At 44.9% G+C, this 16,988-nt stretch overlaps 2 protein-coding genes and 2 non-coding genes across 8 annotated transcripts in view; 2 read left to right on the top strand and 2 right to left on the bottom strand.

The window, feature by feature from the left end:
- The window catches only part of MDM4 (MDM4 regulator of p53), a 31,147-nt gene extending 24,443 nt beyond the window's left edge, over window positions 1-6,704 (bottom strand). The window contains exons 1-2 of one of the 2 annotated variants that reach the window (XM_033918141.1): window positions 6,552-6,704; window positions 1,240-1,354 (exon numbers count right to left, since the gene is read on the bottom strand). In XM_033918141.1, the coding sequence (XP_033774032.1) occupies window positions 1,240-1,320 (81 nt within the window). In that variant the 5' untranslated portion in view covers window positions 1,321-1,354; window positions 6,552-6,704. Of the gene's footprint in view, window positions 1-1,239; window positions 1,355-6,551 lie in introns of those variants that run through there. The other variant, XM_033918139.1, reaches the window with a different exon arrangement.
- Window positions 6,705-8,421: 1,717 nt separating this feature from the next.
- On the top strand, window positions 8,422-8,494 carry TRNAK-UUU. Its single transcript has one exon. It is a non-coding gene; the product is annotated as a tRNA-Lys (tRNA).
- Window positions 8,495-8,672: 178 nt separating this feature from the next.
- Window positions 8,673-8,745, bottom strand: TRNAK-UUU. The gene has a single exon. It is a non-coding gene; the product is annotated as a tRNA-Lys (tRNA).
- A 216-nt stretch (window positions 8,746-8,961) lies between these two features.
- PIK3C2B (phosphatidylinositol-4-phosphate 3-kinase catalytic subunit type 2 beta) overlaps window positions 8,962-16,988 on the top strand; it is a 93,216-nt gene continuing 85,189 nt past the window's right edge. Inside the window, exon 1 of one of the 4 annotated variants that reach the window (XM_033918035.1) lies at window positions 8,962-9,095. The gene's annotated coding sequence lies outside the window, so the exon portion shown is untranslated. Of the gene's footprint in view, window positions 9,096-9,200; window positions 9,311-13,174; window positions 13,215-13,250; window positions 13,450-16,988 lie in introns of those variants that run through there. The other 3 variants (XM_033918037.1, XM_033918038.1, XM_033918036.1) reach the window with 3 other exon arrangements.

Genomic DNA, 16,988 nt, shown 5'->3' with positions numbered 1-16,988 from the left:
AGACAGTAGTAAGAAAAGTAGGAAAATCAATGCCAGCTTTGGATTTAACACCACCACAGTGGTTTTTGCTACCTTTTCATGCCACAGTTTAATGGGAGGGACTGCACTAGGTGCTTGGAAGCATGCTATCATATTCCTGATACTGAAAAAGCAGCATATGGATCCTTTGAAGCTTGAACACTATTTGTCAATTTTCAATCTGCCGTTGAGTGGATTGTGGCTGAACAACTAGTGGAGTTTATTACCTCTAAGATGGTGTTTCATCAAAGGCAAACAACCTACCGGAAGGGATACACTACCAAGACAAAACAGTCAGTGGCTTTCGTCATAAGGCACACAGAGACAGATTTCAAGATCTCAATATGTATACTTTGGGGGAAAGGGCAGATATGATAGAGACATTTAAATGCCTATATGGAATAAATACACACAAGGCCAGTCTCTTTCAATTGAAAGGAAACTCCAGAGTGAGAGGGCATGGGATGAAGTTAAGAGGTGATGGGCTTAGGAGTAAACTAAGGAAATATTTTATTTTTTTACAGAAAGGGTGGTAGATGCATGGCATAGTCTCCTGGTAGAGGAGATAAAGACTGTGTCTGAATTCAAGAAAACATTGTGGGATCTACCATCATGTTTCTATGTTCCTATAGAGAGAATACCAATTTATCACAGCTTATACAATATTTTAAATAATTATAGTAATTAATATAAAGCTCTATTACCTTACAATGCAGATGTAAAGAGCCTTAAACTATAGGAAGAAGAGATGCAAATGTTAAGAGCCTTAGCCAATAGGGAGAGATAGTGGATGCTGCAGATGGGCAGACTGGATGGGCCATTTGGCCTTTTATCTGCCATCATGTTTCTCTATTTAATCTACAGCTTATTCCTCCTAATTACTTTTAACATGCTACTAGACCTTGTCCAGAACTGCAAGACACAGAAGAAACAGTCCTTCCTAAGTAATTCTCCAAACTAGGTAAGAGACTTCAGTAAAGACTGAGAAAAATAATATTTGGAAACATGTCAAATTTAGAAAAGGTAGATTTTTGCTAAGCAAAACTGAAATATGGCTCAGGAAGACTTGGCTAAGTGATGGCATAGTAAGGAGATAAGCAGAGTTTGAAACTGGCAACATAAAAGATTGTATGAGCATTGTCACACTATCTGGCTTAATGGATGCTGAAAGACGGACAATATTTGGCCAAAAACACAAAATAGGAAATTTAGCAAGTTTACCAGGTTTCCTTGTCCCACTGGTACAATCCTGCAGGGACTCATCTCAGCTACAGAATACTGTGTGGAGGTAGATGAAGTCATTTTGGCAGTGACTGAGCAGCTTATGAAAAAAAATCTAAAAAAAACAAACAAACCCAAATTATAAAAGGAAGGACATAAAAGCCTCTCTTTTCCACATGTCTAAAGATTTTCATTTGACATCAATTTAGAAACGACATTTTACTGTCCTGTTGAGCTAACTATACTTTATCTGCCTGCATTCTAAGAATCTGCTTATCAAAAAACAAACAAACCCCAAAGCCTCAGAAAGCAGTGGAGAAGTCTACGAAATTCTCTTCCCAAGGTTCCTCCTCTGCAGAGTTGTGTTGAACATGTTTCCAGTCGTCTAGTATTTCATTTCAGTCAGTTTTAGCCTCTTGGATCTTTAAATAGTAGCAAATTGTTTCCTGTTATAGGAGTCTCTTTCCTTTTGATTTCCTGGGATGGATGTCAGAAGGAAAAATTATGTTCTTACCATTTAATTTTCTTTCCTTTAGACGCAGCAGATGAATCTAGAGACCAATGGGATAGCACACATCTACCAGCAGGCAGAGATAGAGAAACTGATTAACAGGTGGTCCTATTGGCTGGCACGCTTCCTGCATCTCCAGTATTGCTCCTTGCCCAAGCATCCGTAACCATCAATATGCATAGCATGTAAAAAACTTCTTTCCCATAACAAATATCAAAAGGCAATAATACCGAACACAACAAGCAATAATAACTGATGCCGAATGTTGCAAAAGAAAAAACCGACAGCCAAAATCTAGAAAGGGTGGTGCTCTGGATTCATCTGCTGCATCTAAAGGAAAGAAAATTAACAGGTAAGAACATAATTTTTCCTTCCTTAGCAACAGCAGCAGATGAATCCAGAGACCAATGGGATGTAGCAAAGCAATCCACAAACTGGGTGGGAAGCAAACGCCGCCTCTTCAACAACTGAAGCACCAAACGCTGCCTCCGCATGCGCCCCTACATCCAACCGGTAAAGCTGAGATAAAGTAAGCTTGGAAGACCAAGTAGCCGCATGACAAAACTCCTCCAAAGAAAAAACCTGCGGATTATGTCCAAGAAGCCGCCAGTGCTCTGGCTGAATGGTCATAAAGTTCTTCCACCAAGGAAGCGTGAAGAATGAAACACATACTCACAACCTACTGAACAGTGCCGGTAGATGCCGGGAAACACCGCATTAGCAGGGCAAAAATGCAGCTGTGGAGTCCCTTTTTTTTTAAAAAAAAAAAAAAAGGGAAAAAAGAAAAAATATGGACTAAGGCAGACCCTCTATCATCAGAGGGAGGGTGAGGCAGGGACAAGAGGGGCCAAAGTGTAACCTCTAAAGCCGGCACCGTTCAGCCGGACACCCCTGTCTCACTGAAGAGAAAGCCTCAACAGGAGAAATAAAGGCCCAGGCACAGCCAGATTCCAGGAGCTAGTTGAATAGCGACCATCACCTGCTGGGAGATAGAGAATACTGAAGATGCAGGAGTCGTGCCAGCCAATAGGACCACCTGTTAATCAGTTTCTCTATCTCCGCCTGCTGGTAGATGTGTGCTCAAGTTCAAGTTCAAGTTTATTAGTATTTGATGAATCGCTTATTCGGTTTGCTAAGCGATGTACAAAATTATAAAAAAAGGTAAAATTACAAAAAAGACAAACCAAATGACAAAATTCTTGAAGACAGGACAAACTTGAATTGGGAGGAAAGGAGGGGAAAGTTACAACTCTTTTTAGAAGAAATAGACAAAAAAGGAAGAGAACAATGGGGAACGGGAAAGTTAAAAAGCTGAGAATATTTAACAAATCTAAAATTTAAATGTTAAAAGCATCTTTAAAAAGATGAGATTTTAAGGATTTTTTAAAGGAGGTTAGGTCTTTTTCATTTTTAATATATTGTGGTAATGAGTTCCACCATTGGGGGCCCATTAAGGAGAACATATCAGATCTTCTCGTGCCTACTATTTTCAAAGAGGGTATAGATAGGAGATTTTGGAAGGATGATCTGAGTGGTTGTATAGTGTTATGGGGTATTAACATTCTAGCTATAAATTGAGGCTCATTAAAGGTTAAGGTTTTAAATATTAACAGCATGACCTTAAAGAAAATGCGATGACTGATAGGGAGCCAGTGGGAGTCGATCAATAATGGCGTAACGTGGTCATATTTCTTGGCATTGTGGATTAGTTTAATAGCTGTATTTTAGATAATTTGTAGTCTTCTTTTTTCTTTTTGGGAGATGTTAAGTAATAGTGAGTTACAGTAGTCCATTTTAGCTATAATCAAAGAATGAACCAGAATATTAATTGATTTTGGCTCAAGAAATTTGGCGACTGATCGTATTAAATGCAATTTATAAAAACATGTTTTGACTATATAAGTGATGTGTTCATGAAACAGTAGTTTGTCATCGACTATGACCCCAAGAATTTTTAAAGTGGAGACAGACTCTAGGGGATGTTATTAAGGACAAATGGGGTCTTCAAGCTTATGTCCTTTTTCCAGGTAAAAATCATGGATTTTGTTTTTTTTATGTTTAATGCTAATTTGTTTGAATTAAGCCAGTTTTGTATTGTTTCTAGTTTTTTATTTATAGACAAAATATCATTATTATTTTCTGGGTCAAGAGGGTGGATAAGTTGAATATCATCCGCATAAGAGAAAGAAGTAAAACCAATTGACTGGCAGATGCTCAGTAATAGAGAAAGGAAGATATTGAACAGAAGAGGCGACAGAATAGAGCCTTGGGGGATCCCAAAGGATGAAGAATAGGCTATCCCATTGGTCTCTGGATTCATCTGCTGCTGTTGTTTTATTAGCTATGCAAACACTATCTCAACATTTGATTTCTGACTGCATTTCATTTGTGAAGTTTTTGTGTGTTCTGCGTATTTAAGATCTTTACCACATGTTCAAAAGTAATCTGCATTAAGTACCTGAGACAGGTGTTTCATTCCCACTTTTTCTTCCTTCAATGCAACCCTTTAGAAACTGAGGCACTGCAGCAACTAATAACTGCTTCCACACAGTTAACAATGGCATTCTGGTTCTTATCACCTCAAATTTATACCATAATCTAAAAGGACTTCCAAAAACCCAAACCTGACATTTCCCCCACCTCCGCTCCAGGATTTCTGATTGCAATGTTTCCTGAAAGCAAGCTTCTCAGAATTACCTGCCTCCTACATCAGGACAGACCTGTTTCAGTCCTTTCCAGGACCCATGCTGCTGGTCCACCTCCACTAACCAACTGCCAGATCCAACAAACTCTTAAACATGCTGGGGCAGGTACCTGAAACTGCACACAGCACATACAGAGTAGCAGCTGAGTCAACCTAATCAACAGACTAAGGCATGGCAGGGGAGGGACTGAGGTGGAAAGAGCAATTGCTGCACCTGCTCAAGTCAAAATGCATTACTACTGGTTGCCAATTGTATCCTGAGGCTCTGCTTTCACTTCCCTACACAACTCAAGGCAGAATGCAAACACAGCTTACTTAGCTCAAAGCCTATCTCTGTAACCTGATAATTGCTCATTTGCAGGAACTTATACTGTACATTAGAGCAATGGTTCTCTGTCTTGCCTATTTAGATTGTAAGCTCTTTCGAGCAGGGACTGTTTTCTTACTCTTTGTGACACTGTATAGTGCTGCGTGCGTCTGGTAGCGCTATAGAAATAATTCATAGTAGTGCTATAGTGCTGCTAGATGTACGCAGCGCTGTACATTAGAACATTCAAGACAGTCCCTTCTCAGAAGAGCTTACAATCTAATTAACAGACAAACATGACAGTAGGGCCCAATCCAATTAACAAACATGACAGTAGGGCCCAATCCTCAGGTCACACCGAGCCAGTCAGGTCTTCAGGCTATCCATAATGAATATGCATATGAGAGATCTACATACCAAGGAGGCAGTGCATGCAAATTTCTCTCACGCATAAACATTGTGGGTATAAGGAAAAACAGACAGATTGGGGTGCCCCGAGGACCAGGCTGAACAGCACTGCACTTATCAGTTCTGAAACTTAAGCACAAGTCTATAGCAACACCAGTATTCCTCCCAAGAAAAGGTTCACAAAGCAGCAGAGGCTAAGGAACGAGCTCAGACAAAGCCAAAGCAGCAGATACTGCACAACCTGTTGCTAACCGCTTATCATTCCCATCATGTTTGGCATGGTGGTGACATCACAGCCAGTATTTAATCAGTGTGTGTGTGATTGAAGTAACTTATCCCTGCTTTCACCCTTGGCTTTTAAATATCTTAAATTTAGATTTTGACAAATTCAAGGACAGGGGTCACTCTAGTAAATCATCACTACATTTTGCTTCTCACATTCATGAAAATCAGAGCAGTCTTAAAAATCAACAATAAAAGAGGTTATATTGTAGGCTCCTATTAGATATCCATTCCTAACAGTGAGTTTTGTAAATACTGATGCAGTGAAGGATCCAGAGATCATATACAATACATATAAAGTTCTCAACTTTGATGCACGACATCCTAAATAGCAAATTAACAAAGGTCTACAAAAAAGAAAAAAAAAAAAATCTTCAAACCCCCTGAAAGAGTTCTAATTCAACACAGCATCATAGCAAACAAGTTTATTTATTCCTATTCCAAAAACTTTAATTGTCTGGTATTCAGGGAATCTACCTCTGGCCTTCTCCCAAGAGTCAGGCAGGAGGACAATAGGGCATTGCAGGCACCATTCCCACCACCACATTTAGCACTCTTGGGCCCTGGGGACTAATCTGCTGATCTTGGCCCTCTAGGCTGTTCCCAAGGAGGGAGGGAAATCAACCCCAAAACTCTTTTGAAGTCTGTGCCTATCCCACACCCTCTCAAATTTTAATCCTCTGACGTGGCACCATCCCTTTGGAGGCTGTCAAAATTCCCAAGTCATGGTTTCTTGAACTTAAAATCATGTGCAATTTCAAGCAAAAACCCAGGAATTTCTAATTCACCCCAAAAATAAAAAAAGTCATAGGAGATAATGGCTAATTAGAGGGCACAGGATGAAGTGAAGGGAGTGATGGGCTCAGGAGTAATCTAGGGAAATCCTTTTTTACAGAAAGGGTGGTAGATGTGTGGAACAGAGACCTGGGATAGGCAGTGGGATCTCTGGGAGAGAGGAAGAGATAATGGCCCCTGCGGGTGGGCAGAGGGGATGGGCCATTTGGCCGTCCTGTTCCTCTCTTTTCACCCATGCATGTGTGAGATAATGGCTCTGACTTCAGGCGCCTCTGCCGTCCTTCACTCGCTTCCAGGTCTCTCACCTATCGCCAAGCCACGGGCTTCCTCTCGTGCAGGCCGCGCGGCTCCATCTCACCGCAACCTCCGCTTCCGCTCACCCAATATGGCGCTTCAGGGCCACTTCCGGCGGCGCGAGGCACACAAACCATAGAGCGTCGGGCGGGATGCGGCGCGAGGATCACAGAGAACGAGGCGCGAGGCCAGAGCGTACACGTAGCGAGCGCCAGCGACCCAGTCCTCCCGCGCCGGCGCAAGACTAATAGTAAAAGCAGAAGAATGTAATTGATAGAAATAAATGATTAAAAAGCTCAATAAATAACAGGAGCGGGTGTGTCCATGGTTTACCAGATTAGACGTTTCGCGCAAACTATTGTCCCAGAGAAGAGCCGACGAGGAGAGTTTGCAAACGGGCTGAGTCTAAATGACATGGGGACAATTTTCCCCGTCCCCGCGGAGACTCATTTTCCCGTCCCGTTCCCAAGCTCCGCCCTCTTCTGCACAAGCCTCAAACGCTTTCAAATCCTAAGTAGCAACATTCTAGAGCTCAGATTGTGATGTCATAACGCCTCATTCCACCAATGCCTAAGCTCCGTCCTCATCTGCACAAGCCTCAAACCCTTTAAAATCATAAGTGTTCAAGGCTTGTGTGGTTAAGGCAGAGCTTACAGGAATGGGACAGGGACAGAGTCAGTGACAAAACTTGCGGGGATGGAGGCAGGGAAATTGTGTTCTTGCAGACACAGGGACAAATTTGTCCCCGTGTCATTCTCTACTTTAAATCTTTGCAATGCAACCAGCAGGAGGAAATGATCTTTTCTTTGATGGCTCTGAAAGGCAGAGCAGCAAGGAAGTTAGAAACAGGAGCCGACTTTTCAAAAGGATTGGGGGTGCTAAGCCCAATAGAAATGTCCTCATCCTGGACATAAGTATATTAAAATAATGAATAAACTGGAACTATAGCAGTGGGGATTTGAGCCCTGGCTTCCCTGGTCCTTGGTCTAAAGCCCTGGCTGTTGAGATGGGGAGGGGGGGGTGCACATCTGGAGGCCTCTGTGGGGACAGCCCCTCTGCAAACTCAGTACCCCTTAGAGAAAAGCTTAGTTCCATATCCTGAGCCTTCTACAGATCTTGAGCAATGTCATAGGGGTCTTAGGCTAAGCCTCATCCTGGATTTCCCTCTTTCCAATTAACCCTAGCTCCCTTCTCAACTCTCTTCCAACAATCATGATCACCATAAGAATCAACATTTTTAAAATAAATTACCCCTCCATGCACAAAGTAGAGACACCCCAGTACAATTCCATAAAAATACACTCTAGGACATCATAGTTATACATACATGCAGATGGTGAGGGCAAGGTCCAAAAGCCATTGAACCAGAGAAGTCTGCACTGCTGCTTCCTTGAGTCAGTGAGACTCTCCAAATCGATCGTTTTGCTTTCACTTAGCTGCTCTTTCTTGCCTCTAGAAATTGCTGCCCAGTTTGCTAATACAGTAGTTAGGTTGGCCTTGGGACACTGTCCAGTTACCCCTCCCCCAGCACTAGAGCCTTGTTCTGGCAGGGATCGAGATCTCTTAATCTTGTCTGTGGGTGGGATGTTTTGCCTATATAGTCACAGTAGCATAATTTTTCAGAATAAATACATTTGGATAATTCTTTATCTAAGAGTGAATGGTAATTTGTTCTGTTCAACTGCAGCTCTGTAACTTATAGCTTTTTAAAAGTGTGTGTTACAGGTTCTCTAGGTCGTATAGACTGAAAACTTTATAAGAATGGCAGTTTTAAAAATTCAGAAAGTAATAGGTTAAGTAATTGGAGAAGGAAGATCGACTGTAAGACCAAAGACACGTTTCAGATCCTAAATAACCATATTTGTTCTTACTAAGCATGGAGCCCGGATAGCTCAGTCGGTAGAGCATCAGACTTTTAATCTGAGGGTCCAGGGTTCAAGTCCCTGTTCGGGCGCTCCTGCTTTTTCGTATTTCTTTTCTCGGGGTTCGGCCCTAGAGCTTGTGCTTTCAATTCTTTCCTCTAAATGAGTGGAGGTTGATTGTTTTTGGATCTATTGCTTTCTGCCACATTATTTGATCTGTTTTTGCAAATGGCATTTTTTTTTCTTTTAAAAAAAAAAAAAAAGTGCGACCGCCCGAACAGGGACTTGAACCCTGGACCCTCAGATTAAAAGTCTGATGCTCTACCGACTGAGCTATCCGGGCGCTCATACCAAGGTCCTTCGCCTCTGCAGCTGCACTTGCTGTGCACACACCCGACGGGCGGCAGCGCTTCTGTGCACAGCACACACAGTTCAAGGTGCAAACGGCAAAACGTGCAAAGCCCACTGGCCGCTAGAAGGACCCGGATCGCCGTCTCGCGGGGTCTTCGTGCGGCACCGATTGGGCTGCACGGGAGGGGGAGGGGCGGGCTCCGCTGCAGTACCGCGGGCCTCCAGCAGGCGGCGGGAGCCGCCGGGGCTCCATTGTCTGCCGCATCCGTCTGTCTGTCTGCGGCTGGACGCTGCCGAGGCGGGACCTGCTCGTCGCTCTCCCGGTGCATCGCGGAAGGCGAGGTAAGGGGGGCGCTGGCCGGTCGATGGCAGGTGCCCCGCCTGCTGCACCTGGGCGGTCGGGGGCAGCCCTGCTGTCACCCGGGGCCAACGTGATCGTGGAGCGAGGACAAAGGGGCCCTTTGCTGGGCCTTTCATGTGACGGAATGCTAGTGCTTAGGGGGTACCAGGCACCCAGCATTCTGCCATCTGTGCCCAGAGTGGCTAGGTTTTCTTGGGTGGGTCCCCAAGATACAGAGGACAGCAATCAAATGTTGGAAACCCCCATCTTTTCTGTAGGATGAAATGGGGGGGGGGGAGGTGGTAGCCTTCTAGTATGGTTGATATTGTTGTCATGGATGTGGTTTTGCTGGTGTTTGCTGGGAGCCGCCTTGGGAAAAGCGGGATAGAAATCATCAATCTAGATCTATAGAATCAGATGGACAGATTTCAACCAAATACGTGGAAAAAATACTGTGGGTGGGAAGGGGGTGAGTTTTCGGGCTCGCTAAGATGAATACTGTTTAAGTCCAAATTCAGCCCCATACACAGGGCCATTCTTGCTGCTAAAAATGAAGATGTCCATAAGAACTGCCATCTTCGGTCCATCGAGTCCGGCGATCCGCACACGTGGAGGCCCAGGCAGGTGTACACCTGGCATAATTCTAGTCACCCATATCCCTCTATGCCTCTCGTAAGAAGATGTGCATCTAGATTGCTTTTAAATCCTAGAACGGTGGATTCCGCAATAACCTCCTCTGGGAGAGCATTCCAGGTGTCCACCACTCGTTGCGTGAAGCAGAACTTCCTGATATTTGTCCTGGACTTGTCCCCCAATCAAATACTTCCCGTTTTACCAGGCGTAATCACTAAATACAAGTCTATCGATAGCGGAAGATTGGGATCAATAAATATCCAGGCAATGCCAGGTAATCAGTCAGTAAACTATAAACCTTCCTACCTGCCTCCCAGTTCCTGCCCCACAGCCCTGGCAATAGGAAGGAGGGACGGCTTTGAGGCAGAGGCTGGTGTAGCATTAGCACAACAGAGGGGTCATGTGGTGAAAACTGGGTAAAAGATTGCACCGTGCTCAGTTAAGGTGACTTACATTCAGGTCCAAAGGAAGGCTACTAAAATGGTCAGTGGTCTTCGTCATAAGGCATAGGGGGACAGACTTAAAGATCTCAATCTGTAGACTTTGCGGGAGAGGGGAGATATGATAGAGACGTTTAAATACCTACGTGATGTAAATGCACATGAGTCGAGTCTCTTTCATTTGAAAGGAAACTCTGCAATGAGAGGGCATAGGATGAAGTTGAGAGGTGATGGGCTCAGGAGTAGTTATCTAAGGAAATACGTTTTTACAGAAAGGGTGGTAGATGCCTGGAATAGCCTCCCGGAAGAGGTGGTGGAGACAGAGACTGTGTTTGAATTCAAGAAAGCCTGGGATAGGCACGTGGGATCTCTCGGAGAGAGAAAGAGATAATGGTTACTGCGGATGGGCAGACTGGATGGGCCATTTGGCCTTTATCTGCTGTCATGTTTCTATGTCTGAATTCAAGAAAGCCTGGGATAGGCACGTGGGATCTCTGATAGAGAGGACGAGATAATGGTTACTGCGGATGGGCAGACTGGATGGGCCATTTGGCCTTTATCTGCTGTCATGTTTCTATGTCTGAATTCAAGAAAGCCTGGGATAGGCATGTGGGATCTCTTAGAGCAGTATCGCAAACAGTGTGCCTCATGCGTCTTCTGGTGTGCTGCGACCTACTGGCGAGGAGGAGAGTCGTCCACGCCGGCTGCCTGTCTACAAGACTTGCCTTTCACGGCGAGAGGCGTTTCCTGTAGGAAATCAGCCGGTGCAGATGACTCTCCTCCTCTCCCCCCCCCCCCCCTCCTGGATTCCTCCACCGGTGGGTCGCGGCTAGATGGTCCTCCACGTCTAAGTGGTCGTCGATGCGATGACATCAGGCATGTGTGTGATATCACGTCGACGGCCATGCACTTCCGGGTGCCTTCCGGCTGGGGCACTAAATTTAGTGTGTCGCCAACCGGAAAGTTTGCGAGACCCTGTGTTAGAGAGAGGAAGAGATAATGGTTACTGCGGATGGGCAGACGGGATGCAGTGAGATGTATTTTGTCTCTGTATTTATTTTAAACATTTATATTCCGTTTAGATTTTACTAGGCAGGACACAAATATAAAGATCGGCTAAAGCAATAGACTAAACTAAACATTTTGCTTAAATACCATATCTTACAAAAAATTTAAAGAAAGGCAAATATAATAGGAATTAGTGATTATAGATAAAAACAACATGTCTTCAGTGCATGGAGCCAAAGTCAAAAGATGAATCTCAAACCACAGATGAGTAAGGAAAGCACACCGCCTACAATATTCCAGACAAACTTGCCAACAGCTAGCCTAGGAATTCAATCCGCTTGCTGTCAATAGAGACCAATGGCTGTATATGACAGCTGATCTGAAGTCTGTTTATCCTTCCATAATTTGTCTTAATTGGCCGCAGTTGGTATATCTTTGACTTCTTTATGGCCAACATCTGAGCGAGATCTTTCACTGGTCTCACAGCAGGGCGGACAGACGGACACTTGGATGTCCAGTGGCTTGGCTACACTAGCACTAGAGGGAGGTATTCACCTGCACTGGGAGTGCTGGAAGGAGGGAGGGAGGAAGCCCCTGACAGAAGCAGCGAGGAGAATAGGCAGCCTAGACTGTATTAGTGACAGAGGGGGAGATGTGGGAGAGAGAGGCAAGTTAAGCTCTGGAACGCGTTGCCAGAGGTTGTGGTAAGAGCGGATAGCGTAGCTGGTTTTAAAAAAGGTTTGGAAAAATTCCTGGAGGAAAAGTCCATAGTCTGTTATTGAGAAAGACATGGGGGAAGCCACTGCTTCCCTGGATCGGTAGCATGGAATGTTGCTACTCTTTGGGGTTCTGGAATTTTGCTACTCTTTGAGATTCTATTTGGAATGTTGCTACTCTTTGGGGATTCCGCATGGAATATTGCTACCATTTAGGGTTCCGGAATCTTGCTTACTCTTTGAGATTCTATGTGGAATATTGCTACTCTTTAGGGATTCCGCATGGAATGTTGCCACTATTTAGGGTTCCGGAATCTTGCTTACTCTTTGAGATTCTATGTGGAATGTTGCTACTCTTTGGGGATTCCGCATGGAATATTGCTACCATTTAGGGTTCCGGAATCTTGCTACTCTTTGAGATTCTGTGTGGAATGTTGCTACTCTTTGGGTTTTGGCTAGGTACTAGGGACCTGGATTGGTCACCGTGAGAACGGGCTATTGGGCTTGATGGACCTTTAGTCTGACCCAGTAAGGCTGTTCTTATGGGATACCCCCAGGCAACAGTTTCTGGCTGCCAGCTTCCTGCCCTAAGGTTAGATTCCTTGGGTAAGAGAAAATTCTGCAGCAGTGACCTCCTCTAGCAATAAACTGCCATCGTAGGCCTGGTGGTGAGCGGTAAAAGGAAACCATGGCACAGAGAGTATCCTGGAGCGTGTTTTCAGAGTGCAAATGGATTTTTATAGTCTGTTATCTGGCTGACTATCTTGAAAAACCTGTACCTATGGCATGTGATATCAGATGAAAACATCTTTTCTTTGATGAAAACCTGTCAGTTTTCAACTCCTAAAAGGTAGCAGACAGGGACCCAAATTCACTCCCACTTTGGTTCCCTAAACCCAGCTAATCTGGAATGTTTTGCACATCCCGTGACCCTCACTTCTAAGCCATGGTTTTTCTACTGTGATATCCTCGGGTCTACAGTTTGTTACCATCTAACCAGGTCTACAAGTGAAATACCAGCTGACAAAATGCCCTCGGGCACCGAGCAGTTCAGCTGTGATTTGCCCAGAATTCCCAGGGGGTAGAATGTGCCTCTCTGGCAGGGTCTTCCTGCATCACAGGGATCCTCCAGAGGAAGTGCAAGCTTCTGTTGTTAGTACAGGTTGTTATACACACAGAGCTCATAGGGAGGCGTTGCCTCAAGAGAAACCAGTTCTGTCCGAGTCACACAGCTTTTCCTGTGTGTGTGAGAGAGAGAGGAAAGCGGACCAAGGCCCAGGTTAAAGGGAAGGTGGAAATGGTGGCATGGTTAAGAGAAAAAGAGGTGACGGCTTAGAAAAGGGAGCTGGACAGGGAGAGATGAGTAGGGTGTGTATGGTGCACAGGTATGAGTGTGAATGTTCACAGTGGACGTTGACAGATTTGGTATTGCTTGGTTTCTCTCTGCCCTGGGCAGCATTCACAGCAGATGGAGATCAACTGCAGAGAAAGAGAGACTTCACACTAACTCTGATGGGTTCCTTCCCCCACCGTGTTCTTCTCTGAGTCTTTTCTTTCAGGTCAGTTTCTACTTTGTGTTTCTCATTTATTTGGGACTCTGTCCTTTGCACAAGGCTTAATTTGTAGGCAAAAAGGAAGTGGAACTGTGGAGCTGGAGGAGGGGGTCAAATGGGCAGCAACAAGGAAAGAGGGTTTGGATTTGAGGTTGGGGGGTGATAGATTCAAGAGCAATGTTATGAAATTCTACTTTATGGAGAGGGTGGTGGACGCCTGGAATGCGCTCCCGAGAGAGGTGGTGGAGAGGAAAACGGTGATTGAGTTAAAAGAAGCGTGGGATGAACACAGAGGATCTAGAATCAGAAAATAAGATTAAATATTGAACTAAGGCCAGTACTGGGCAGACTTGCACGGTCTGTGTCTGTATATGGACGTTTTGGGGAGGATGGGCTGGGGAGGGTGTAGATGGGCTGGAGTAGGTTTTAACGGAGATTTCGGCAGTTGGAAGCCAAGCACAGTACCGGGTAGAGCTTTGGATTCTTGCCCAGAAATAGCTAAGAAGAAAAAATTTAAATTGAATCAGGTTGGGCAGACTGGATGGACCATTCGGGTCTTTATCTGCCGTCATCTACTATGCTACTAGGTTAGGGAATTAAGTGACTGTTTTCTGCTATGCTCCATGTTCACGCCATCCCCTTCTGCTCCCTTCAGGCTTCCTTTAAGGCGGGTACTGGAGCAAACACTCGTGGTGGCGCTCTGGAGTCTGAAAAGAAGCAGTGGAACTGGGTTCCAGTCAGTCCCTCCCCCCCACATAGGCCCACCACATTATTCCAGACTCTGTCCCTTCTTTCTTGCCGCACTATATTCCTAGAACAGGCTGCCAGAGTCAATATGTCCTGCTCCATCTCTAAAAGTCTTAAAATCCAAGCTAAAAGCCCACTTTTCTGTAAGTTGCTTTCAACTCTTAACTCCCACTCATTGTCAGATACCTGTTGTATCATTCCTTTTGCCAGAAACTCCCCAACCCTGAGATGTCCTGTCTGTCTGTTCAAATTAGATTGTAAGCTCTTCTGAGCTGGGACTGTCTGTTGAATGTTAAACAGACAGAGCTGCGTATGCCTTTCAGCGCTATAGAAATGATAAATAGCAGTATTTCAGTTCTGCCAGGAAGTATCTTTTTGTCTCCACCTGATGGCACGTCATATGTTACGACTTCTCAGCCACATGTATAGGTGGTTCCATTTGCCCGTCTTCACCTCAGGCATCCTCAGTGGGAACTATCCTCCCAGTGGTCTTAAGCAACTGGTCTTCTGTCCCAGTATTTGTTAGTGACATCACAGCTCAAAGACTCACTTCTGTGGTGGATGTCTTCAACCAATCTCTCCAGAGGTCTCCTGTTTCAAGTAACACATCATCAAAAGATTTTGACAACAAATGTTTCCATGTTAGGATGGGGAGCTCACTTTGATGTAAAGACATGTCTTTGCAGGACTCCAAGAGCCCTAGGTGTGGAGACCATCTATCTCCTGGAGCTACGGGCAATTTGCAATGACCTGTCTACATTCCAGGATCGTCTCCTCAATCACACAGTTCTGGTTCAAACACAACCAAATAGCCATGTACTGTGTGAACAAGAAGGGTGGAACAGGATCTTGGTGCCTCTGCCAAGAGGCCACCCAGATCTGGTCCTGGGCCATTGCTCACAACATTTTCCTGAAAGCAGTCTTCCTAGCAGGAAAACAGAACATATTGGCCAACAAATCGAGCAGAATTCTACAAACACGTGAGGGAGTCGCTCAACACTTCCGTCTTGTGACAAATATTTCTGACTTGGGGGACCCCAGAAGTGGACCTATTTGCTTCCCTCTACAATCACAAGCTCCCTCTTTTCTGCACCAGAGTCCACGCTCCCAATCGCCTGGAAACGGATGCTTTTTTGCTCGATTGGTGAAGCAAGCTCCTCTATGCATTTCCTCCAGTTTCTCTACTCAAGCTTTGCCAGGAACCAGCCACCATGATAGTCGTAGCACTTCGGTGGCCGCATCAACCTCATTTTCCTCTCCTGCAAATGAGCAAATGAGAACCGATCACTTTGCAAATCTTTCCAACACTGCTGACGCAGAACAAGGCCTCTCACAGCGAGGTATCTCTCTACCAACCAGTAGATTCTCTTGCTGTCTGCACCAGGAAGCTTTCAACACGGTGCTGCTACGCTTCACGTGGACTCGTTTTTCATTGTGGTGTAGTATCAGATCTCCTCTTCCAACCATACTGGATTATCTCCTATACCTCTTGAATTCTGGACTAAAGACTAATTCAGTGAGAGTTCATCTCGGTGCTATAAGTGTTTTTCACACACCACTGGACAACAAGCCCTTAGTGGTACATCCTCAGATTTTTAGATTCATGAAAGGCCTTTACAATACCAAGCCACCTCTGAAACCTCTTCTTGGCCACTCTCATGAAGCCTCCATTTGAACCACTCAAGCACCTCACTTGGAAAGTAGTCTTCCTCATTGCTCTCACATCGGCACGCTGTGTCGGTGAACTCCAGGTGCTACATTTTATCCTGACAAGGTGAGTCTTTAAACTCATCCGAAATTCCTCCCAAAAGTCATTTTGGAGTTTCACCTCAACTACTCCATTCGTCTTCTGGTATTTTTTTCCAAAGCCACATGTTCACCGTAGTGAGGAAGCACTTCACACATTGGTCTGCAAACACGCTGTACCTTGCTACTTGGATAAAGCCAATCCTCACAGAGCTTCATAAGAACATAAGAATAGCCTACTGGGTCAGAGCAATGGTCCATGAAGCCCAGTAGCCCGTTCTCACGGTGGCCAATCCAGGTCACTAGTACCTGGCCAAAACCCAAAGAGTAGCAATAGTCCATGCTACCGATCCAGGGCAAGCAGTGGCTTCCCCCATGTCTTTCTCAATAACAGACTATGGACTTTTCCTCCAGGAACTTGTCCAAACCTTTCTTAAAACCAGCTACTTGTCCCTCCCTGCATTTGACCCAAACAAGCTGGGAACTCCTGTAACCAAGAGAACTATCTGCACATGGATTGCAGACCGTATCTTCTTCTGCCATGCTCAGACTGGTCTGACGCTAGAGTTGTTTTACCGCACACAAGTTGCGAGCGATGGCGACTTTGGTAGCCCATCTATGCTCCATTCCTATTCTGTAGGCACTTGTTCCTCAAGTCAGAGATTCATGACCCACTATTGTTTGGAAAATTTTACCAGACAGGATATTCAGTTTGGCCGCAAAGTTCTCTAAAATTGAATCTCCAAATTGAAGCCAATTTCCCTCCAACCCTATTTGTTAGCTAGAGAGTCTCCACATGTGAGAATTTGGTGCCTGCTTGTACTGTAACAGGTATCTGATCTGATATTTGTGCATCGCGCAAACCTAAATAGGCTCAAGGTGAGTTGCAATGGGAAAAGGGGACCTTGGCCCATAGAGGGGAAGGAAGAGAAAAGGAGGAGGAGATGGACCTAATCAAAGTTCATGTAGAGATCCAAGGACAGCAGACAGATATTCTCACAACCTGGCTTCTTAGCTTTGTTGTTGAACCGATGGTCCCATGCAGTCTTTTA

Source organism: Geotrypetes seraphini, chromosome 13 (assembly GCF_902459505.1).
Source record: "Geotrypetes seraphini chromosome 13, aGeoSer1.1, whole genome shotgun sequence".
Classification (NCBI taxonomy): Eukaryota; Metazoa; Chordata; class Amphibia; order Gymnophiona; family Dermophiidae; genus Geotrypetes; species Geotrypetes seraphini.
The sequence above is the reverse complement of the archived record's forward strand: the minus strand, read 5'-3'. Positions and strand labels throughout refer to the sequence as shown.